This window comes from Balaenoptera ricei, chromosome 14 (genome assembly GCF_028023285.1).
Source record: "Balaenoptera ricei isolate mBalRic1 chromosome 14, mBalRic1.hap2, whole genome shotgun sequence".
NCBI lineage: Eukaryota > Metazoa > Chordata > Mammalia > Artiodactyla > Balaenopteridae > Balaenoptera > Balaenoptera ricei.
In genome coordinates, this window is record NC_082652.1 from 6,810,943 (window position 1) to 6,834,976 (window position 24,034).

Here is a 24,034-nt window from a genome sequence, read left to right on the forward strand (position 1 = left end):
AGAAGGAGGCATGTGACCACAGAGGCAGAGACTGGAGTGATGGGGCCCCAAGCCAAGGAACGCTGGCAGCCACCAGAAGCTGGAAGAGGCCAGGAACAAATTCTCCCCTAGAGTCTCCAGAGGGAGCACAGATGTGGTGACATCTTGATATTGGACTGATATTTGATTTTTTTTTTTTTTTTTTTTTTTTTTGCCCATGCTGCATAGCTTCCAGGATCTCAGTTCCCCAACCAGGGATAAAGCTCAGACCACGGCAGTTAAAGCCCGGAATCCTAACCACTAGCCCAGCAGGGAACTCCCAATATTGGACTGATTTTAAACTTCTGCCTTCTGGAACTTTGAGAAAATAAATTTCTGATGCTCTTAGCTACCAAAATTTGTTGGTTATTTGTTACAGCAGCACATGAAACTAATACAGCATCCATCCTCACGTTCCTTAATTCACCAAAGCCCTGAGCAGACACCTACTGTGTGCCAGGCACTATACTAGTCCAGGGAATACACAGTGAATAGGTTAGGCAAGGTCTTACCTCCTGGGCTGACAGTATACCTGGGGGATGAGGGGCAGGGAGAACAGACAACAAACAAGTAAGTAACAGACAACACCCCTTGAGCACCTGCTGTATACCAGGCATCTTCTTCAATATTGGCTTCATGTGTATTAACAAGAGCAATCCTCGCAGCAGCCCTATGGGGTAGGTACTGTTATTCCCATTTTAGAGATGTGGAAACTGAGGCACAGGTTGGGTAGCCCAAAGCCACACAATTAATAAATGGGAGAACCAGTGTTTGATCTCCAGAGCCGACCCTCTGAATCACTATGCAGTATCATCTTTCATTAGATGAAAAGATGTACCAGACACTTAGCCACTGTAAAAAGTGAGGAGTTGGATGGTGTGGGAGGAGGGGGCTACTTGGGTGGGGGGGGTGGTCAGGGAAGGAGAGGCCTCTGTGAGGAGGTCACTTTGAGCTGAGGCCTGAGAATCAAGGGGAGCCAACCTGGGGGAGGTCGGTAGGAAGGGACTTGCGGGAGCTGGAAACAGCAAATGCCCTGCGGTGGGGATGAGCAGGGGAAGGATGGAGGGGCAGAAAGCAGGCGCTGGGGAGGGGCAGACGAGCAGAGATGAGTCCAGGAGGAGGTGGGGGGCAGGTTCATCTCGGTGGGGAGCCGCCGGATGGTTTAAGCAGGGGAGAGAGGTGGACGCACCCACGGGTCCCTCTCACCCCACCCCAGGCATGTCGGAGCGGGAGCGACAGGTGATGAAGAAGCTGAAGGAGGTGGTGGACAAACAGCGCGACGAGATCCGCGCCAAGGATCGGGAGCTCGGGCTGAAGAACGAGGATGTCGAGGCTGTAAGTGCTGAGCCCCGGCCCTGTGTCCGCCCTCCCGGCCAGTGGGTACCAGCAAGAGACGGGATCCTCCCCTCAGGAAGCGCCCCTTCTCCCCGTCGGTCTCACTCCATGGGCTCCGTGGGGTGGGGATCCTGCTTACGGCTTGAGAGGCCCAGCCCTGAAACAGTTGCCGTGCGGAGGACCCTCGGCCGAGTCTTCACTGGAGCAGTAGGAGGGAACATGGCACTGCCCAGTGACCTGACTCTTTCCACACACTGAGGAGGTCCCAGGGCCTGGTCAGCCTCTGCTCTGACCCTGAGGCTTCCTCCAGCCCATCCCCCTCATGCCCCAGCATGGTCCAGGCTGCTCCGGGAACCTATACGGTGTCTCTGCCTAAATTAGAAAAAGATGCCCCTTTCTCAAGGCATGTTACTTCCCTCTGTTGGGAAGTTGTCATAATATACTAACAAGACACTTATCTTCCATCTATCATAAAATTATCAGAGTAAATATACACATTGCCCATCTCTGGCATCAACAGAGTTGTAAGAACGTGAACAAATTTCAAACAAATCAAGGCATCTGCAGTATGAATAGCACGCCTGTAGATGGTTTGCCCTTGTGCAGTACACAACATGAGCTACTGGCTGTGGCGGCCCCATCCAATAGCCTTCCTCTCTCTACAGCTGCAGCAGCAGCAGACCCGGCTGATGAAGATCAACCACGACCTCCGGCACCGCGTCACAGTGGTGGAGGCCCAGGGGAAGGCCCTGATCGAACAGAAGGTAGAACTGGAGGCAGATCTGCAAACCAAGGAGCAGGAGATGGGCAGCCTGCGGGCGGAGCTTGGGAAGCTGAGAGAGAGGCTGCAGGGCGAGCTCAGCCAGAACGGAGAGGAGGAGCCTGCGGTGAGTGGGAAGCTGGCTTCTGCAGGCTGGCTCCAGGGGGGCCAGGCTGCCTTGCTTTTTCCCCATCACACTTGAGAGAAACGGGAGGCCGAGGGAGGGCCAGCTGCTGGCTAGAAGACACACAGCTGGGCAGAGGCAGGGCTGGGCCTGGAAGCCAGGACTCCCAGCATTCTAGCCCAGGATATCCAGCTCGGTGGTGGTTACTGGGCATCTGCCATTCATTCATTCAAATAATTATTGACTGCGTTGCAGGCATGGGAGATAAAATAGAGACCTGGTTCCTGTCCGCATGGAACTTACAGCCAGTATGGGAGACAGACATTAGTCAGATAATCACATAATATACCGTGTGACCCAGCAATTCCAATTCTAGGCATGTGCCCAAGAAAACTTAAAATATATGACCACATAAAAATGTGTACACAAATGTTCATAGCAGCACTATTCCCAACAGCCAAAAGGTGGAAACAATCTACATGTCCATCAACTGATGAATGGATAAACAAAGTATGATCTATGCATACAGTGGAATATTATTCAGCCATAAAAAGGAATGGAATACTGAGACATGCTATAATTTGGATGAACCTCAAAAACATGCTAAGTGAAAGTAGCCAGACACAAAAGCCCCCATATTGTATGAGTCCATTTATTTGAAATGTCCAGAATAGACCAATCCATAGAGACAGAAAGCAGATTGGTGGTTGCAGGGACTGGGGAAAGGGGAGGATGGGGAGTGACTTCTAGTGGGTACGGGGTTTCTTTCGGGGTGATGGAAATGTTCTGGAATTAGATAGTGATGATGGTTACGCAACTCTGAATATACTAAAAATCTCTGAATTTCTTTAATTTTTTTTTTAACTTGTATTTATTTTTTGGCTGCGTTGCGTCTTCGTTGCTATACACGGGCCTTCTCTAGTTGCGGCGAGCGGGGGCTACCCTTCGTTGCGGTGCGCAGGCTTCTCATTGCGGTGGTGTCTCTTGTTGCAGAGCACGGGCTCTAGGCATGCAGGTGCTTCAGTAGATGTGGCACGTGGGCTCAGTAGTTGCAGCACACGGTCTCTAGAGCACAAGCTCAGTAGATGTGGTACACGGGCTTAGTTGCTCCGTGGCATGTGGGGTCTTACCGGACCAGGGCTCGAACCCGTGTCACCTACATTGGCAGGTGGATTCTTGTTTTTTTTTTTTTTTTGAATAATGATGCCAACATAGACTTAGTCGTTTATTTATCAGTTCATTCATTTAACAAGCATCTTCTTGATTTAACTCTCTTGTTTCATATTTTATTTTATTTTATTTTTTAATTTTTATTTATTTATTTATTTTTGGCTGTGTTGGGTCTTCGTTGCTGTGCGAGGGCTTTCTCTAGTTGCGGCAAGTGGGGGCCACTCTTCATCGCGGTGCGCGGGCCTCTCACTGTTGCGGCCTCTCTTGTTGCGGAGCACAGGCTCCAGACGCGCAGGCTCAGTAGTTGTGGCTCACGGGCCTAGTTGCTCCGCGGCATGTGGGATCTTCCCAGACCAGGGCTCGAACCCGTGTCCCCTGCATCGGCAGGCAGATTCTCAACCACTGTGCCACCAAGGAAGCCCGGCAGGTGGATTCTTAATCACTGTGCCACCAGGGAAGTCCCTCTCTGAATTTTATACTTTAAAAGCGTGGATCGGGGCTTCCCTAGTGGCGCAGTGGTTAGGAATCCGCCTGCCAATGCAGGGGACACGGGTTCGAGCCCTGGTCTGGGAAGATCCCACATGCCGCGGAGCGACTAGGCCCGTGAGCCACAACTACTGAGCCTGCGCGTCTGGAGCCAGTGCTCCGCAACAAGAGAGGCCGCGATAGTGAGAGGCCCGCGCACCGCGATGAGGAGTGGCCCCCACTTGCTGCAACTAGAGAAAGCCCTCGCACAGAAACGAAGACCCAACACAGCCAAAAATAAATAAATAAATACATAAATAAATTTATTAAAAAAAAAAAAAAAAAAGCGTGGATCTTGGGAATTCCCTGGTGGTCCAGTGGTTAGGACTTCATGCTTCTACCGCAGGGGGCATGGGTTCGATCCCTGTTTGGGGAACTAAGATCCCACAAGCTGCGTGGCACGTCCAATTAAAAAAAAAAAAAAAAAAAAAAGAGTGGATCTTATAGTAAGTGAATTATATCTCGATTTTTTTTAAAAAAGCGATTCATGCTAAAGGAGAGAGATGGTGCCAGAAGGTCCCATAACTGAGGGAGGGTCTGGAGTGCGTAACTAACTGTGTGGACTCTAGAGCCAGTCTGCCTCGGCTCCTTACTGCCTCCGTGTCTTTGGATAAATTATTTAGCCTCTTTGCGCCTCAGTTTTCTCATCTCTAAAATGGGAATACTAATAACAATACTTACCCCCAGATTGGTGTTATGAGAATTAAATGAGTTAGTTCATTTAAAGTGTTAGCTGTTGTTATTATTACCATGATAGTCTGGAGGAGTCAAAAAGGCTTCCTCAAGGAGGTGATCAAAAGAATGAGTGAAAGTAAACTAGGTGAAGGGGGGGTGGCATGTGCAAAGGCCCTGAGGCAGGAGAAATTGCAGTGCAGTCAGGAAAGTATAAGAAGGCAAGGGTGCCTGTTGTGCAAGCTGACGATGAGGGAGAGGGTCTGAATAAGGTCAGAGAGGTCGGCAGGGGCCAGTGCTTCAGGCCAGGTAAGCTGCAGAGAGAAGTCTGCTTTTTTATCTGCAGGCACTGTGCTGAGTGCTGTGGAGGTTCAAGGAGCTTACAGCCCAGTGCAGGAGACAGACTTGGAGACCAGCAGCCACACTTAAGGTGGAAGGGGGTTGTCTTAGTGGTAAGAGGTTGTCTTACTCTGGGTTTCCTGGAAGCAGAGCTTGAGAAAAGGACTCTGGGCAGGAGGTTAATTTGTGAGGTGATCCCAAAGCTCAGAGAAGTGAGGGAAGGAGGAAAAGGGAATTTGAGGGTGTGTCATTGAGGTCACAGTGGGAGCTCAGTCCCGCTGGGACCTCTGAGAAGCACCATAGAACACCTCCCGGAACTGTCTTTCTGGAGAAGAAAGGCTTAGAACAGTTATCCACAAATGCCTGTCCCCAATTAGCTAAGAGTGGCCCCCGGAGGTGTCATCTCCCCAGCACTCCTGGGCAGAATTTGTGGAGCAGATACTGGAGCAAAAATGGAAAGACATACAGTGTGTGCTTGAGGTGGGCCCCTGTCCACATGGATGGAACGGCACCACACAGCTGCAGCAAAATCCAGGTGGGCCCAGGATGTGACACGGGGCACCAGAGGTGTCTCCCACGTAGATGTGCCCCCGGAATGTGCCAGGAACACAGAGATAGTGCTGTTAATCCTGATGGGGGTGGCGTGGAGTTTCACGGACCAGCTCTTGCTTCAGCTGGATGTCAGTGATAATAATGCTAAGATTTTGACAGGTAGGTGTAGAAGATGGATGTGCCATTTCAGAAAAGTATAATGAACCGTTACAGGAAAGCTCAGGGCTTGCCATTTGTTCCAGCAAATATTTATTGACTGTTTCTGGTTTGCAGGCACTGTGCTGGTCTCTTGGGTTACAGGTGGGGGAGGTGAGACAGAGGAGCTTACCATCAGGTTGGCTCTAGTCCCAGCACAGTCATTAAGTGTCTTGTGAATTCAGGCCATACACTTCTAGGTTCTTGGTAGGACAAGAACCTCCGGGATACAGATAGGGAGGTAAGGGAGAGAAGTCTTAAAAGGGAGAGGTTAGAGTCTGCTTTTGGCTAAAAGTGACAGAAGCCTAAGTTAGAATGGTTTAAGGATTTTTTTTTTTAAAGGAATTTTCGGCTGAATAACTAAAAACTTTGAGTTAATGATGGCTTCAGGTATAGCTGGTTCCAGGTGCCCAAATGATGCTGTCACGAATTTGTTTCAGACCTTCTCTCAGCTTTGCTTTCCTCTGTGTTGATGTCATTCTTAAGCAGCCTCTTGCCATATAGTGGCCCCTGGTACTCCACCAGCTTTGCAACCCCAGCAGAAAGAAATTGCTTCTTTCCCAGATTCTCAGCGAGAGTCTCAGGGAGCCTCTCATTAGCCCACCACTGAATCAGTCTTTGTGGTCTGAGGTTAGAATATGCATGTCGTCCATTCCTGAGCCACATAGAGATGGCACCCATCTAAACCACACTCACAGAGAGTGGGAAAGGAAAGTTTCTCCAGAGGAAAATTGCAATGACTCAGCCCGGAGATGTGCGGGAATGGATACAGGCCAATCAGAGACAACAGATGTTAATCGTCAGTGCCAGAGAGTCGGGGCTGAGAATGCCACACGCAAAAAACACTGAGCAGTGAGGGACGTGGATTCTTTCACAGGGTTTCTGCAGGGGAGTGACAGGATCAGCTCTGAGCTTATGGAGGACAGTTTGAACAAGGAGCTGGTGGCAGACATGGCTGTCGGGAGCCTTTTGCAATAGTCCCGGCAAGAAAGGTGAGGGCTGGACCAAATCTATAGCAGGGGGATGGAGAGGAGGAGCCAGTGGGCGAAGCTTGGGGCTGTCACACCCCCCCGCAACCTGCCCTGGGTACCCCTTCCAACCTCCTGAGCCCCACGAGAGCTCAGGCCTGTCTCCGGCTGGGCAGGTGGGGCCTGGTCCAAACCTGGGTCCTGAGGACATCACCCCAGCCACAAGACTCTGAGCCCCGCTCCAGGTCTCTTTAGGACAAGGACATTTCACACCATGGCACGGCTGCCGGTCGGTTGCAGTTTCCTTTCTGGCACCATGGGGGTGGGACAGAAACAGGGGAGTAAAATCCGGTAGCAGTTACGACTAACCCACTGAGCTTCTTTGCAGCGTCTGTTCCCAAACCCAGGGCGTCTTTGCAGGGTTTGACGCCATCCCTTGGAGCTGAGTGGCGTTCAGGATGCTTGTCACTCAAACAGGAAAACCGCAGGTAGTGGTGTCTTCGTCACCTGCTGCCATGTGACTTGGGGCCTGTCCATCTCTTTGATGGTCAGTTTCCTGTCTGACAAATGAGGGACATGAACTTGACTTGATTCAGTCGGTCTAAAAGTTAGTGTGGCTGGGATAGAGGGCGGTGGGATCGGAGGAGGACACAGTGAATTCTGAGTGGAGAGGAGAGGGCAGTGCAGGTCTTCAGGGCTTTGAGATGGGTCTTGTGAGATGGGTAGGATGTCCAGGGGTGGAATGTGGGGCAGGCCATTCCAGGCAGGACGAACAGCATGATCCAGACTAGAGAACGTGCAGGGTGTGGCTGGGGTGGCCGTTAGTCCTGGCACCAGGTTGGTGAGGGAAGGTGGGAGCTATGGAGGGATCCAGAGCCAGGGAGGAATCCATTCTTATCATTGCCTCTTGATTCATATGATTCTTTCTGAGATGCGTCACTGTCATTTCAGTGTGACCTCCAGTAGGCAAGACTCTTTGTATATTTTTATAACATATTTACTGAGGTGGAATTTATTGAGATGTAATTCACAGACTATACAATCCAACCATTTAAAGTGTACAAGTCACTGTTTTTTTGTTTGGTTTTCGTTTTGTTTAGTTTCTTCATTTTTTTGCCGCACCGCATGGCCTGTGGGATCTCAGTTCCCTGATCAGGGATCGAACCCGTGCCCCCTGCATTAGAAGGGCAGAATCTTAACTGCTGGACCACCAGGGAAGTCCCCAAGTCAGTGTTTTTTTGTGTGTTTTTTTTTCTTTTTTTTTTTTTTTCACGCACACACACTGGATTTTATTTTTACAAGAGATAAATAGACTGACACCAAGCATTGTACATGGATGACCACAACAAAAGCAACAATGATTGCAATTACCAAACATGAAACACACTCATACTATGTCATAATATTGACATTCAGTCCAGTAATCCTCCACTGTAACAGCTCCTTTACTTTGCAGTGAAAATTGATTTGTATATTCTTTGCCTCTGAGACCTTGTGGGATTTTTTTTTTTTAATTCAGACAGAAAGTCACAAAAATTATACTCATCCTCATCAGTTCACTCAGTCCCATGTAATTAATTTTTTTTTATCTTGATCTTTTTTTAGCACTTTTATGAGTTCATCAGTTTTTCATTAGAGTTCTGAAAATGCTTATTCATTCAGTTCAGCAGTAAAGTCAGTGGTTTTTAGTATATTCACTGTATTGTGAGATCGTCACTACTATCTAGAGCTTTTCCATCACCCCAGAAAGCTACGCCGTACACATTAGCACTCACTCCCCATCTCTGTCTCCCCCCAGCCCCTGGCAACCACTAATCTACTTCCTGTCTCTATGGATTTGCCTCTTTTGGACATTTCATCGAAATGGAATCATACAACATGTGATCCTGGCTGCCTTCTGACTCGGCATGTTTTCTAGTTCATCCAGCTCCTCATATTTTAACTGACGGTTTTCCTGCCTTTGACAGTTAGACATATAAACCCTTAAGAAAATGAGGTTGGCTTCCTGTCTAAAGGACTTTATATAAAATCAATAAGAAAACTGTAAAGTTAATAGTACCTCCTTGATGTCACTGTCTCTGCCTTACAAGTTCTGATTTCTTAGTAAGTTAGGGCTTTTTCTTTTTTAAGTATACAGGGAAAGCAGATAGGGTCCTGATGGCTGGCCTGTGAAACAGGGTTTTCAGGCTGAATTCATTCGCGGTAGCCTGGAGCTACCAAGGGTGACCAGAGCACAGTCATTCCCCATTGCTGGGCCAGGGGCTGCTCAGAAGTATGTTCAGTGGCCCTCAAGAGCACAGGAAGTGGCCTTGCTGTGCCCAGGCAGTCGGGAGTGTGCCCAGGAGGCCAGGCCTCAGGATGGAGAGCCCTGGTGGAGGGTGTCGCCTCCCTAAGGCCTCTGGGCAGGCCCCATTGCTTGTCAGCCGGTCTCTGGGGCCTCTCTAGGGAGCACCTGGGGCCTCGGGCATCTCCCTCAGGCTGTGCCCAGAGATCCTCAGGGGACCAGCAGACAATCGGTGATAACCCGAGCCACCTCCGTGGTCCCTCGTGGCATAAGCCTAGAAGGCTCGCTGCTGATCAGCCCGACTGCCATGTCGGGAAGAGCCTTCGCTGTGTCTCTTGAGGACTGGGCTGTATCAGTGCCTGTGTTGGTCTACAGAAGAGCTGGAGCCCCAAGCTTACCCTCTTCTGCACTTCCAGGCAATGGTCCCAGAAGTCAGGACTTTTTTTGCAAACCAGTCTGGGAATCCCCCAAGCTATAAGGGAATCAGGTTGCTCCTCTGATAAAAGAGCTGTCCCTGGGACTTCCCTGGCGGTCCAGTGGTTAAGACTCCACGCTGCCAATGCAGGGGGCACGGGTTCAAATCCTGGTCAGGGAACTAAGATCCCACAAGCCACTCGGCACAGCCAAAACAAAAAAGAGCTGTCCAGAGGAAAAGAACTCAGGTTCTAAGGAAGCCCTTTGACGTCCTGGGTGATGACAACCCATGGGAACTGCTGCGGCTTGAAAGCCTGTGTTCATAGGAATCCCCGGATGTCTGGGCGGGAAGGGCCCTTAGAAATATTATTGGGTTTTTTTGTTTTGTTTTTTTTTTTTTGGTCCACGCTGCACGGCATGTGGGATCTTAGTTCCCCGACCAGGGATCGAACCTGCGCCCCCTGCATTGGCAGCATGGAGTCTTAACCACTGGACCGCCAGGGAAGTCTTTATTGGGTTTTTGAGGGCTAGATGGGGAAACGAGGGCCCAGGGAGGAGCAAGCAGCTTGCCCAAAGTCCCCTTGGAAAGTGAGGGGCGTGTGGACCCGTCAGCCGGCCCTTCTCAGAGAGGCCGAAAGTCAGGGGACTTGCCCAGTGAATGTCAGGGCCTGAGTTGTTTGGGGAGGGAGGGGCTGGAGGGAGTGTGTGAGCCTGAGATTAGAGTCTACAGCCGCCAGCACCTATGGAGTCCACAGGCAGGGCAGGAAAAAGGGGAGGGCAGTGGGCAGCCATAGAAATAGCATGTAAAAGGGAGCAGCTGCTATGCAGTTACCAGCCCAGTGCTGCCATGTGGACCCAGTGTGACCCAGTCTTCCAATTTTTTTCCCAAAAGGAAGCCCCAAACCCAAACTTCAGTGTGAAATCTCCTGATCTAAAACCATTGGCAACTAATTCAAAAGAGTTTTAGAACACAGTGAAGGCCAAACAAAATGGAGGAGGGGGCCCCCGCCGGGGTTGGCCCAGAGTTCTTGGTGAACTCCTACACATTCGTCAAGACCCCATGCACAGAGACCACATCTGCAGTAACATCTTCCGTGATCCTTCTCAGAGCCTGATGTCCTTGTACCTCTTTAATTATATTACCTTGTAAATTTGTAGGTATCTTTCCTCCACCACCACCTGTCCTATTCGTCTCATTAGCTCAGTGACCAGCAGGCACAAAGTTGATGCTCAGTAATGTTAAGTAAATACTAGACATCCGAGGATGCTCTGTGATTAACCTAGGCAGACGAAGAGAAGGGAACTGGCATTAGTGAGTGCCTGCTGTATACTAGGCATTTGCACTACGGAGCTTGGGTAGGGGGTACCATCTGAATGTGTGGCCATCAGGTGGTCCGAGGCGCAGCCCCCAACGCTCTGCAGAGGGAGTCAAACGCTGAAGATGTACCCTGAGGACACAGCCCCCCGAAGGTGTGGCATCAGCAGACGCCTTAGAGTGCCTTCTCGGGAAGTTAAATCCTCCACCATTTCCTCCCCAAGTTCGTGGGTGGGAAGAGGCCCCACTCTGATGCCCAGCCGGCCTGAGGGGGCGGCGTGTGTCAGGTTTCAGTTTCCTGCTGCCACGAGGCGCCTCCCCTGCTGTCTGCTGCTTGCTGCTGACCTGCCGGGTGGCTCTTCTGTCACCTGATCTGCCCTGGTGGGAGGTGTCTCCTTTCAAGTGTCCTTTCCCAGAACAGCATGTCCCTGACTCTCCCAGGACGTGAGGCCTCTCAGCTCTGCCTTCTGGAGTCCTTCAGCATCCTGGCCCGTCTAGGTGGGAGTCCCTTTCTCCTTGTGCTTCTGTGGGATTTTTTTTTTTTTTTGGTGGGGGCGGGGGGCAGTTCTGTATTTCAGTCCCTCCTTCCCCTGTTCCAGAGCTTTCCCACTGTTGTCCTAAGCTTTTGTCCACTCCTTCTAGACGATCACGAGACATTGGCAGCTCAAGGGTGTCAGGAATAGTACACTGCCTGGAGAGTGTGGCCACCTGCAGATTTGGATAGCTGACTTGGAAAGCTTGTAAAAACTTCCTTGCTATCAAAAAAGAAAAAAATGTTGGCAAGGATGTGGAGAATGTCAAACCCCTCCTACACCGCTAGCAGGAATGTAAAATGGGGCGGCCACTGTGGAAAACTGTTTGGCAGTTCCTCCAAAAGTTAAACATAGAGTCACCATATGACCCAGCCATTCCACTCCTAGGTGTATACCCCAAAGAACTGAAAACAGGTGTTCAAACAAATTTTCATACACAGATGTTCATGGTAGCCTTGTTCCCAATAGCCAAAAGGTAGAAACAACCCAAATGTCCATCAGTGGATAAAAGGATAAATAAAATGTCTCTTCACACAGTGGAATATTATTCAGCCATGAAAAGGAATGAAGTACTGACACAGGCTACAATGTAGATGAACCTTGAAAACATGATGCTGAGTGAAAGAAGCCAGACACAAAAAGCCACATATCATATGATTCCATTTCTAGGAAATGTCCAGAAAAGGCAGATCCATAGAGATGGAAAGCAGATGGTGGTTGCCAGGGGCTGGGGGGGAGGGGTGCATGGGGAGTGACTGCTAATGGGTGTGGAGTTTCCTCTGGAAAATGTTTTGGAACTAGGTAGAGGTGGTAGTTGCACAGCACTGTGAATGTCCTAAACACCACCCGCCGCATTGCACGTTTTAAAATGGAAATTTTATGTTAAGTGAATTTTATCACAATTTTTTTTAAAAAAGCTCCTTGCTGTGGAAGAGGGCAGGAGGATGGGATTTTGGTGTGAAGCAGGTGATTTAACAGGCTAGGATCCATCTGTGTGACCTGTGTGGAAAAGAAAGAAATGCCCTGCGTGTGAACATTGGCTGTGATGTTACCCACTCCCCCGCCCCAACCAGGGCTTCCACCAAACTCCAGTGAAAAGATGCTCACAGCCACTGGGGAGGAGCAGGCTTGACCAGAAGGCCAGTAACAAATGGGAAACTGTATATGACTTAATATCAAATGAAAAGGAATAGAGAATTGCGCATTGTCTCTGATTCCAACAACTTTGGCCAAATTAGCAATGCACTTGGCTAGAAAATGAGTCAAGAACATGGGAGAGGGAAAGCAGGCAGATTGAAGAGGGTGGCAGCATTGGGTAGGACACGGTTTCTTCTCCTCGGACACCTTTTAATGTTATTTGTAATAAAACCCTGAGTCAGGTGGGGAGGCGCCAGGACTGCGGGTCTGGCTATTGAGAAGGCAAACAATGCGCAGGTGGCCGCGGGCTTTGGTCTCCCGAGGGACGCTGACTGCACAGAACATGAGCAGAGGCCACCCTCGAGTTCTTAAAATAGCGTCCTCAGCAAGCTGCTCAGGCCCTGGGAGGGTGGGAAATTCGGGCTCCGGCAGGATGCGGAGTGGGTGCTGGTGGCGGCGGCCAGGAATTCATTAGCAGCATCTCTGCCCTCCTCCAGATGGAGCTGGGCGGAGACGCGTGTGTCTCCGAGGCGGAGAAGGTGGCCATGGATCTCAAGGACCCCAACCGCCCCCGGTTCACGCTGCAGGAACTGCGGGACGTGCTGCACGAGAGGAACGAGCTCAAGTCCAAAGTGTTTTTGTTGCAGGAGGAGCTGGCATACTATAAGAGGTGAGTGCCCCTGGGAGCTCCCAGGCTGGCTCCTTTCTGAGGTTGTGCAGAGTCTGGGGACAAATTCACACCTGGAAGACAAGGATTGCATCTGTATTCGTTGTGGGGACCGTCTCTGGCCTGAAGCACACACATACCAACTCATAATTCCTTTCTGAAACTCTTGGGCTCAGGTGCATTCCTGTTAGAGAAGAATATTATGTATACTGTATTACCTTATTACCTTATACTACCAGCGAGTCCTGGGGCAGCTCTCCCAAAATCAAACACGTGAATATTTTTGCAGCAAAAGATACGAACATTCCTACTAAATGGGATAAATAAAGACTATAAACAGCCTCACGAGATTTCATTTCAGGTTTTGCCACCAAGTGAATGACCAAAAATAAAACAAAACGGATTTTGGTTTTTAGAGCTTTTTGGATTTTGGAATTAGAGATAAGAGATGGTGGAGCGATAGAGCCTAATATTTGATCATTTAGTCCATCCGTGGCCAATGAACTCCTTGTACATATTAGAGCCGCAGTGTCTGATACACTAGCCACGAGCCACATGTGGCTATTTAAATTTAAATGAGTTAAACTTAAGTAAAATGTAATACTCAGTTCCTCAGTTGCACTCGGCACATTTCAAGCGTTCCATTGGCACTTGTGGCTAGTGGCCACTGTATTGAACAATGAAGATATAGAATATTTCCATCCTCGTGGAAAGTTCTGGGGACAGCACTGCCCTTGACTTAGACCACCGTCTAGTACCTTGCCACCTCACACTTGCTCAGCTTTGTACACACTACCCTTCTATTGGTTCCTCAGAACACACCATGCTTGGTTCTACCTCAAGACCTTTGCACATGCTGCTCCTGCAGCTGGGAAAACACTCCCCTTGGTTCTTCCCATGGTTGGCTCCTGGTCATTCAGGGTTCGGGTCAGATGTCACCTCCTGAGAGAGGCCTTCCTTCTCCATCAACACCCCTCCAAAGGAGCGCTCTGTCCTAGTCACTGTCTATCACTTTACCCAGTTTTACTTTCTTCATGGCGCTTTTCACCGTCTCACATTATCCTGTTTATGAACATGCTTGTTTTATTGTCTGTTTCCGCATCAGACTGCAACAACATGAGACCAGAAACCTTATTTGTCTTGTTCATGACTAAGTTCCCTGCGCTTAGGATGCAGCTTAGCTCAGAGTAGGCGCACAACAACTACCTGTTGAATGGAAAGCTGGAAGGAAGGACAGATGCACCAGATGCGGTCCCTGCCCCAGTAGGGAAGATAAGACATCAGAGAAAACACAGTGCCACACATTTTTATTGAAAACCCACTGTGAGTCTGCCACATAAGAAAGTTTTATGACAGTGTGTGCGCTGGCTGTTCAAAGAAGAGAGAAATCACTTCTGGCTTGGGAATGGGGCAGAAATCAGGAAGGCTTCATGGAGGAGGTGGCATTTGAACTGGGCCTTCCCTAAAGGATAGGGGGGTACGTTTCAGGTATGGGAGATGTTGTGGGTGGCATATTCCAGGCAGAATAAACCACAAAGGTGTGGAGACAAGGAAGCATTTGGCAAGAACAGGAAATAGGAAGCCATTCTTTTCAGCTAGAATCTCCAAAGTAAACTTAAAATAGAGATGTGGGTACCTTCCTGAAATTTCTCACATGTGACCAACTGGGCCAAAGGGCCTGCAGGCACCTGTGACCGTTGCCTCCAGGACTGATCCTTCCTCTTAACTGGCCATTCCAGAGGCCAGCCCCCGAGGCAGAGAGCCTATGGGGCAAAGGCCACCGTTGCTGTCCTCCTGGGTCCCTTATTTTCACTCCCCTGAAAAAGTACATTCCCTCCCAGACCATCAGAGAGAATATTCCAGCTCTCATGGAATTTTTGACTCTTATCTCACACCTCTCAACTCCTTCCAGTGAAGAAATAGAAGAGGAAAATCGAATACCCCAACCTCCACCCGTCACCCACCCGAGAATGTCCCCCCAGCCGGAGTCTGGGATCAAGCGACTGTAAGTGCTGCGCTCCCGGCGTCTGGGGCTGCTCGCTCGCGGCTGAGCTGGCGGCTCACACAGCCTCTCACTTCTCCTGGGCACCCGCTCCAGGGCTGGGCTTGTTACTAACCACCTTCCGCGGGGCTGGGCCTAAACCCGGGGCACGCTGGGCCTGGCCCTTGACTGCAGAGTCACCTCTGTACATTGAAGGCTGAGTTCCTCCTTGGGGGGGTCCCTGGGCAGAGAGGTTTGGGGAAGGCCGAGGGGGCGGGAAAGGGCTGGGGCCTGGGCTTGCTTGAGTGTGTCAGGCGGGGCATGTCTTTGAGGACAGCAAATACTGCGTGGTGGGAAAGGTTCACGCATCTTAAGGCCTTGAAACCCCAGCTCCGAGGTGTCCGAATGGCCGCAGGCCCACCCCATGTATGCTTTTCTGTGATGACTTCACCTATCCATCTGTCTCTCCGTTAAGTATTCATTGGTGCATAATACATGCAGCGCTGGGCCCTGGTGGCTGTGGGGGACACACAAGAGAAGGGGCGACCTAGTCCTTGCCCTCAACTAGACTTAAAGCTACTTCGGAGTCCTTGCATCAAAAGACTCCTTTGAGATTTGAATGAGAGTTTGCAGACCCTTTCGGCGGCGGCGGGGGGTGTGAGGGTGGAATCATACAGTCTTGCAAACGGTTTTAGGTTCGTTGACCCCTGTAGCCCTTCAGATAAAGGGTTAAAGCTCTGGTCTAGTTAGCTAATATCTAGTAAGAACCTACTATGTGCTAATATCTAGTAAGATCCTACTATGTGCTAATATCTACTAAGAACCTATCTGCCGGGTACCGTTCCTGCAGATAATGGCACTGAGTCCTCACCATAGCCCTTGAGGTGAGGGCACTGTCATCCCCATTTTACAGTTAAGGAAACTGAGGCACTGAAGTCAATCACCTGCCTAGGGTCATACAGCTAATAAGAGGCAGAGCCAGCGTTCGAACCCAGGCAGCCTGGCCCAGAGCCCACGTTTTAAACTCTGCAGGAGGGCCTCCTGCTCCCAGTTGTCTCGTGGCCTCGTTTTGTCCCCTGAGAGGGTCTTCCTGACTCTCAGCCTTGCACCTTCTTACAGAAGAGGCTTCGGTTTTTCCCCCCAAACCCTGGTAGAAGCTTTGTGAAAGCGAGTGGCATGGGTTGGAAAGCCAACTGGGGTGTGTGGGGAGAGGAATTGCAGTGTTACTCGGATGCCTCAACCTTTATATTCCAGTTTTGTTTGGAAATTCTTGGCTAGTTCTTATCCTGTGAATTGACGTAATCCTCGGTGTTGGGGGATAGGAAGGGAAGGCAAAATGTGTGTAACTGCTGGACCCTCTGCTCTTAGAAAGGGGCGACTTGTTCAGATGCCGGGCCCTGGGAAAGGCTAGCCGCCCTCTGGAGTGTGTGGATTAACACGTGGCTCCTTTCCAAGCCTCTCCTGCCAGCTTCACGTTGCTTGTTTGCTTGGCCCTCGGTCAAGCAGATCTGCTGGATTTGGGAGGGGGTGTGGTCCCCAGTTCTGGTTAGGGATAAATATTTCTTGGGGGTGAAGCTTGGAACCAGATAGGCTTCCTCTGAATCCCAACACCATGTTGGCCACGTATTAGTTTGTAATCTCCCACAGGCACTTGAAACGCAACTCAAAATAATTTAAAGAAAGAAAAACTGTTGGCCAAGCAACTAAAAATTTTCAGGTCACCCTGGCTTCAGGCTCAGCTGGACCCAGGTCTTGTTCTCAGGGCTCTGCCTGCTTCCCTCCACCTCTACCTGTTTTCCTTTCTGTGGGCTGTATTCTTGGGCGTGCTGTCCCCTCAAGGTGGCAATATGGCCACGATCGGCTCAGGCTTCTGCTTTCTTGTCTGAAACTCCAGTGGGAAGAGAGACTCTCCCACAGAAGTCACAGAATTGAGTCTCCTTGGCTCTGACTGGGTCACATGATCACCCCACAGGGCAGTGCATCCGTAGGTCTGGTCTGGGTCTCATTCTCACGCCTGAAACTTAGAGTAGCTTTAACTCCATCCAGTTCCCATGGTCTGGGATTAGGGGAAGGACAGACCCCAAGCAAGATCAGTTTGCTGAGCAGACAGAAGTAACCGGCATCCACTGTAGCCTCATCCTGGGGGAGGAGGAGCCCTCTGGTCTCGATTCTATGATGTACTCAGTATCCTTGGTTAGGGTTTCCCATCCAGTGCTTGCCAAGAAATGGGATGGACTTCGCTTAGACCCTGATCTGTCCACCAGCCCCACTTGCATGTAAGGATGAGCAGAAGTGATCTTAAATGCTTTGGGTTAAAACCTGGGGAAATTGAGAAAAAGTTCATGAGCCCACACAGTTCCTCCCTTAGCTAAGGGAGGGGTGAGACCAAGAGACCAGCATCTATCTTCTTCTTTCAGCAGTTCCTTCCCTTTAACAATCAGACCTTTCTAGCATCTCTGCTCCAAGTGTGCTGCATTTACAGCGTCTCTGGCACTGTAATTCCAAGTCATATGTAATTCTAAGACTTCCTTCTGAAGCAGGGATGTTCTGACTTTCTAGTTTTCCACTCCAGCCCCCTTTCTCTAAAACAGGTATTTAAGAGTTGTTTTTTGCAAATCTCAAACTGGGTAAAATCCAGAGGAAAGTTGTCAGAATTAGCCAACAATGTTTTTCCCACTAGTTCTTATACCCACACACGAGTAGGCTGTGGTGCCTGGTCCTCTTTTCCAGATTGTTCCAGAAAGGACCCTGGGGCCCTGTTCTCAAACCCTTCTCCCCTTCAGTTTGGCCTCTGGTTGCTCAGCAAGACCTGGGGCTCTGAGCCCAGCAGGAGAAGCCGATGGAATCTGGGAGTCAGAGACAGAGAGGGAGAGAGAATTCAGAATCTCTCGTCCACGGGGTGCAGGTGGCCAGTCCCATGGCCGCCCCGGCCTTCTAGGGGATAAGTGGAAGATCCAAATGGCACAAAAGGCTTTTGACCAGCCCAGACAGGACACTGGTCACTTTGTCCACCTCGGCCACTCACCAGAAGCTGCCTCAGTGTGGCCAGGAGCTCAGAGCCTGGGGCAGGGATGGATCTTCTCTGGGGACCGGGGCAAGGGAATGACGGTTCCATGCCTGTCTCCGTCCTTCACTCTCGGGCACCCGTCTGGCTCTGTCTGGTCCCTTCGTCCTTGCTTCTGCGGAGTATGAGTCACACAGCCTCTTTAGTGCAGCTCACAGCTGTTCTCCAGCTCAGCTTCTCGCCCTTGACCACTTTTCCCCACCCTCCAGTAAGTAAGCAGTAACTACCATGGAGGTTCGAAGGGGCTTCACCGGCTTGGAGCACTTGAACTAGGGTATCTTCCACCCTGTCAGAGATTCAGAGCTGGGACAGTTAGCCCCATTTCTCAGATGAGGAAACTGGGGCCCAGAGAAGCCCACTGACTTCACTGCGATCACCTTGCTGGATGGATCAAAGTCGGGATTGGAACCCATGCCTTTTGATTGCCTCCTGGCCAAGACAAGACAGTGCTCGCCCCAGCTGTCTCGTTCGGCCTCCCCACCCCCCTTTTCCTCACCCCATTTCCCGAGTCACCAGCTGTGGGCTGGCTGCCCAATTCCCTTATCTCTCAAATGCACCACCAGCCAGAGACGCCAGAGTCTACATTTCTGGGCTGAACTGGTCAAGGGAACCAGAAGCTCCTGCCGCCTGTCAAAACAGTGTGCCCAGAAGACCTTCCAAGAATAGCTCGTGATCGAGCAGCTGCTGGCCGGACAGTCTGGGTTGGCACTGGCTGGGCAGGTCACGAGGGAGCGCCTGAGTGGCTCCAGCCTCATCCCCAGTGGACACCAGCACCAGCGCCCCCTTTGTGTGGTGCCCGGCTCTCAATCCTGGGCTGACAGGTATACGCACAGCTGCTCGCTGCTGAGCAGGGGCGGGGGGCTGACCTGAGAGGCAGGCAGCTGGCAGGGGGCGCAGAGGCACAGCCAGGGAAGCTGCGATCGGAACAGCTGGCCTCACACACTGGAAAGGTTGGCCTCGGAGCAGGCAGCCACCCAAGTATCCGACGGTAGCAACAACAGGGCATTCTCTCCCTGTCCCCCTACCCACCGCCCTGCTCACTGCAGCCCAGAAATAGCTTCTTTACAGCCGCCCGTCACACTGCCTGCAACGCCACTGTTAGAACTTCATTTGGTTTGAGTCTTCCAGAAATAATTTGTCGCAGGGCGGGGCGGTGGCAGGGGCTCGGGGGAGTTTGAAACCAGCTACATCGTATCCAGGAGACAACTTTTGCCCAAAACAAGCCAGTCTTTTTTCATGGAAGTGGCTGTCCCTCTAGAGCATGCTGCAGCTCCTGCAGCAAGGCACCTGGAATAGAGAGGGAAGGGGGTCGTCCGTTCCAGGATCCCAGCGAGACACACAGAGAATAGCTCGGCTGGAACACCCCAGGTGTCCCAAGGCCCTGGTGCATCAGTTTGGCCCCTGATTGGGCCCCAAAGGAAGTCCAGCATTTCCCAGTGGGCAAACATCTGTCCAGGCAGAATACCCACCCCGCACACCTGGGGCCATCCCCCAAACAACGACTTTGTCTTTGGGGGCTCCCTGTTATGCTAGAGAGGGGTCCTGGTAAAGGTGGGTGCAGTACCTTGTGGCTTAGAGCCCCTGGAAAGCTAATGGTACCCGCTAGCCTGGCCCCTGGGGATTGGGCCCATTCATTTACCAAATGGAGCCCCTTCTTCTCGTTGTCTCTCAGAAGCCATCCAGGTAGTTTTGCCAAGGTGCCAACACCCAGCTAGTCTGTGAAGTTGCGTCAAAGGTGATCCAGACTCAGAGAATTCTCAAACCTCATTTGAGATAATCATATTATATCTTTTCTCAGCCAACCTCTTTAAAAAAAAAAAAGAAATCAAAGCTGTTCAAAATAAGCTCTGGAGGCTTAGTTGGAGTTTCTTCTTCATTTTCCTTGCCCAGACAAGGAACCGATAAGCATTCACTGTCGGCTCTGACTTACCAGTCGGGTGATGATGCAGGCTTTCTCCTGCCCGGCCCATCCTGGCTGCCTCCCCTTCTCTCCTGGGTCTCCCCTGGCTGCCTTCAGGGCACAGAGCCTGCAGCTCATGGCAGCTGGGGGAGACGGGCTGGAAGACACCCAAGAGTGTCACCACGTAATCCCACGGCAGGTTTTGACACTTCCTACCCCACACCCAGGCCTGCGTTTTCAGCCCTTGAGGCCACCCTGTCTTCCCTATGTGGTTATCACATGCTGTATTCGTTTGCTAGGGCTGTTGTACCACAAACTGAGTTGGCTTAAACAACAGAGGTAGGGACTTCCCTGGCGGTCCAGTGGTTAGGACTCCGTGCTTTCACTGCCGAGGGCCCGGGTTCAATCCCTGGTCAGGGAACTAAGATCCCACAAGCCAAGTGGCGTGGCCAAAAAAATACAAAAAACAATAGAGATGTGTTGTCTCACAGTTCCTAGAAGCTAGAAGTCCAAGATCAAGGTGTTGGCAGGGTCAATTCCTTCTGAGGGCCATGAGGGAGAATCTGCTCCACGCCTCTCTCCTAGCTTCTAGTGGTTTGCTGACAATCTTTGGCCTTTGTTCACTTGTAGAAGCATCACCCCAAACTTTGCCTGCATCTTCACATGCCCTTCTTCCTGTGTGCGTGCCTGCGTCCAAATTTCCCCCTTTTATAAGGACACCAGTTGTATTGGATTAGGGCCACCCTACTCCGGTATGACCTCACCAAAACTAGTTACATCTACAAGGATTCTATGTCTAAATAAGGTGACATTCAATAAATAAATAAGGTGACATTCTGAGCTCCTGGGAGTTCGGACTTTTCAAAATATGAATGGGGGGCGTTGGGGGCCATAATTCCACATAAACCATAAGCAAACCCTTCAGCCGACCTGTCTGTGGAGTGTGTTTCTTTTTCATGCCGCCCCTGTTTTTACCTTCTCTGTGTCTATCTGTACTTTTCTAACCAGGATGTTTACAGCCATAATGCCCATGGTAGCAGCCGGACTGATAATAGATGACCCCACTCTGCAGCCTGTCCGACGACTTGTGTCCCTCGTAGGCACTGCATTTTTCTGGTTTCCTTTTGAGCTGTGCCTTTGGAATGTCTGTTGCAGCTACTGCTGGGGCTGGCCTGTCTCCTCTGGCCCCTTTAGCTGCATGGCCGTCACCTGCGTGTTCCCATTTGAAGTGGGCATGGAGTGCGATTTCAAACGTGCCGCTCATGACGCTCCATCTGCACGAGTGAAGCCTCGGAATTCTCGGCTCTGTCACCAATAATTCTTTTTGTCTTTTCTGTTTCCATTCTAAAACGACCTTGTCCATGATCCAGTAAAGAAGGTCCTTTAAGTGACGGGTCAGTAATCAACGCCCACCATGACCCATCCCCCGCCCCGAGTGACACTAACGCTGTGTTTTCGATCTTCACAGCCTGGCTTTCTAAACCGCTTTGTTTTGCCAAGCCATAGTCAGCAAGCCATTTGATCTTGTTAAAACAGGAAAAGCAGAGGAGGAGACTTTTGTCTTGATTCTTTCTGTGTCCCCTTGGACAGGAAGTGGCAAGTGGCTTTCCTGCTTGAATCAGGTAGACATGACATGTAACAGTGATAAGCGCTACTGTCTTTCTGGCCAGCTAATTGCTTTGATTACACTATGGAAAGAGCTCACAAATAACCCAGAATGAGAAGAATGCCTTCATTTACCAGTACACATATTGGTTGCAGAAAAAAAGAGACTAGCTGGTAGGGAGAATTTCTCCAGACAGACTTGGCTTGCCCCAGCTTTACAGTGAAAGACCACTTTATTCCTGCTAGGAAGTTATTGTAGGATCCAGTAACCACAGAATAGGAAAATCATTTTCACTCAGATGTGATTAAAACTGAACTCCATAGGCCACAGCACTAAAAAACAAAAACAAAACAAACCAAAAAACGAAAAGGTAAACGGACAGAGGGAACTAAAAATAGTTGATCTGAAGCTTTTAGTTCTTCAGGGGTTCCTTCCTATTCCTGCCCCTGGAAAACATAACAGAGCTACTATATTTCTTACCAAGTTCAGAAACCAAAATTCAAGAGTAGGGGAACTTGGTAAGAATAGAAAGAATCTTTAATTAGAGGCTGAGAGTACAGAAGGACAGTTGGCAGCTTAGAAAGGGCTTTGGGGAAATACTCAAAATAGGCCAACTCAGGTTTACTGGCCAGGGTCCTAGTCTATGTTTAGGTGGAGTTTAAGCTGACTTTGTTTTAAATGGGCCACATTATCAGCTTTTGGCCTGAGAGTTCTACTTTTATCTTTTAGGCATCAATCAGATGGTTCACTCAGATTGATCAATGACCAATAGTCACAGCTGTTTTGAAAAGACCTCTTGGTCTACTTTAGCTGTTGCTATGTAGATAGTTACTGTGATAACTTCTAAAGGCTTTCACCTTTAAATTAAATCCGTTTTAATCACCATTAAATCAGTTCTTGTCACTTGTCCAAATTAATATTTCCCAAATTTCATTCACATACTATATTCATAATGCTCATCTAATCAGAGAACCGTGTATGCTATTCCTTAATACATATTTTAATTGCCTCATTTTTCTTAACTACCTACTTTCACCTCATCCTAAGCTGTAGTAATATCCATGAAATTTGGGCTTTGATATGCTACTTACCTAGTTTCCCAATCCACATGAAATAAATAGTTACTTAAATTTAAAATATTCATCTCTTTACATCCGAATCGTCTTAAGTACCATATGGCTTTCAAGTATTCCTTTCTGTGCATCATTAAGGTAAAGAAACCCATGATGTATGTTTCCAGTAGCTTTTTATTTCCACTGGTCATGAGAAGAAATCCTCAGTAGTGCTTAAGGCGGGAGGTACATCACCTATGTGCACACCCTGCTCACACTGTGTCACCTCCAAGGTACTGTGACAATGACACGTAGAATGCCCTGCTGCTTTCTGGAATAACTTTGACCCGCAGCCCGAACGTTTTCCTTCACACCTCGAGTTGATTTGCTCCCTCACGTTTGCTGCTGGCATTGCAAAAACTGTGACGTGCGTGGCCAAGGGCAGCCTCTCATTTCTTTCTTTCCCTTCTCAAAGGTTTAGCTTCTTCTCCCGAGATAAGAAGCGTCTGGCCAACACGCAGAGAAACGTGCGCATCCACGAGTCCTTTGGCCAGTGGGCCAACTGCCACCGCGACGACGGTTACACGGAGCAAGGACAGGAGGCCCTGCAGCACCTGTGACCGTGACCCACCTCTGTCCTTGGACCTGAACCACCAGCGCCTGCAACAGAACCTGGCCGCCTTGGGTGTCACACCCTCAAACCTGATCCCTCCAACAAACTGTCTGCTTTGAGGGAGCACGTCAAAAAACGGATGCCAAACTCTAAAGAAACGTTTATTTATACCAGGGCTATCACTGTTTCTAATAGATGACTCTGATCCCTTAGGATATATATTTAATAAGACCACGAGCGGAAGCTGACTTTTGCATTAACTTCAGTAACGCAAGCTTCGCCAGATACATCACATGCCGCTATAATTGCTGTTTGACTTGCTTTGTATGAAATTATTTGCGTAGAGGTTTTATGATCACATTTGTCATACTTAAATGGGAGGCAGGGAAGTGGTAGGTTTTCATTAGTTACGTTCATGACATTGTCATGGTGGTAGCATAATATATAGGATGCATCGACTAGACAGGCAGGGCCTCTGAAGTCACAGGATGAGCTGGCCCAGCTTAGGCACAAAGCAAACGGAAAATAGGGAGGACAGTCCTCCCGCCCAGAAACTGGAGACAAGTTTGCAAGAGCCTGTGGTTCTCTATTGCACCTTGTTACTGATAATGCCTAGAGCATGTAGCAATGTTCAAGGCCAGTGCCTTGGAATCTGCTGTAAGTTATGCAGTACTAACCAAACAAAGTTGCTAAGGATGAGACATTGCAACATTTCTTGTGTGGATTCTTTTTTTCTTGGCATCTTGTTTCAGCATTCACTGTGTCAAATACTTAGTCCCCTGCGAAGAAGAGAAATGTCCCAAAGCGGAT

General features: G+C 49.8%; 1 protein-coding gene across 5 annotated transcripts in view; it reads left to right on the forward strand.

Annotated features, from left to right (window-relative positions):
- RILPL1 (Rab interacting lysosomal protein like 1) overlaps positions 1 to 23,933 on the forward strand; it is a 45,358-nt gene extending 21,425 nt beyond the window's left edge. Inside the window, exons 3-8 of one of the 5 annotated variants that reach the window (XM_059895112.1) lie at positions 1,235 to 1,353; positions 2,019 to 2,240; positions 12,839 to 13,011; positions 14,921 to 15,013; positions 21,324 to 21,347; positions 23,087 to 23,933. In XM_059895112.1, the coding sequence (XP_059751095.1) occupies positions 1,235 to 1,353; positions 2,019 to 2,240; positions 12,839 to 13,011; positions 14,921 to 15,013; positions 21,324 to 21,347; positions 23,087 to 23,231 (776 nt within the window). In that variant the 3' untranslated portion in view covers positions 23,232 to 23,933. Of the gene's footprint in view, positions 1 to 1,234; positions 1,354 to 2,018; positions 2,241 to 12,838; positions 13,012 to 14,920; positions 15,014 to 20,961; positions 21,050 to 21,323; positions 21,350 to 23,086 lie in introns of those variants that run through there. The other 4 variants (XM_059895114.1, XM_059895116.1, XM_059895115.1 and 1 more) reach the window with 4 other exon arrangements.
- Positions 23,934 to 24,034: the final 101 nt, after the last annotated feature.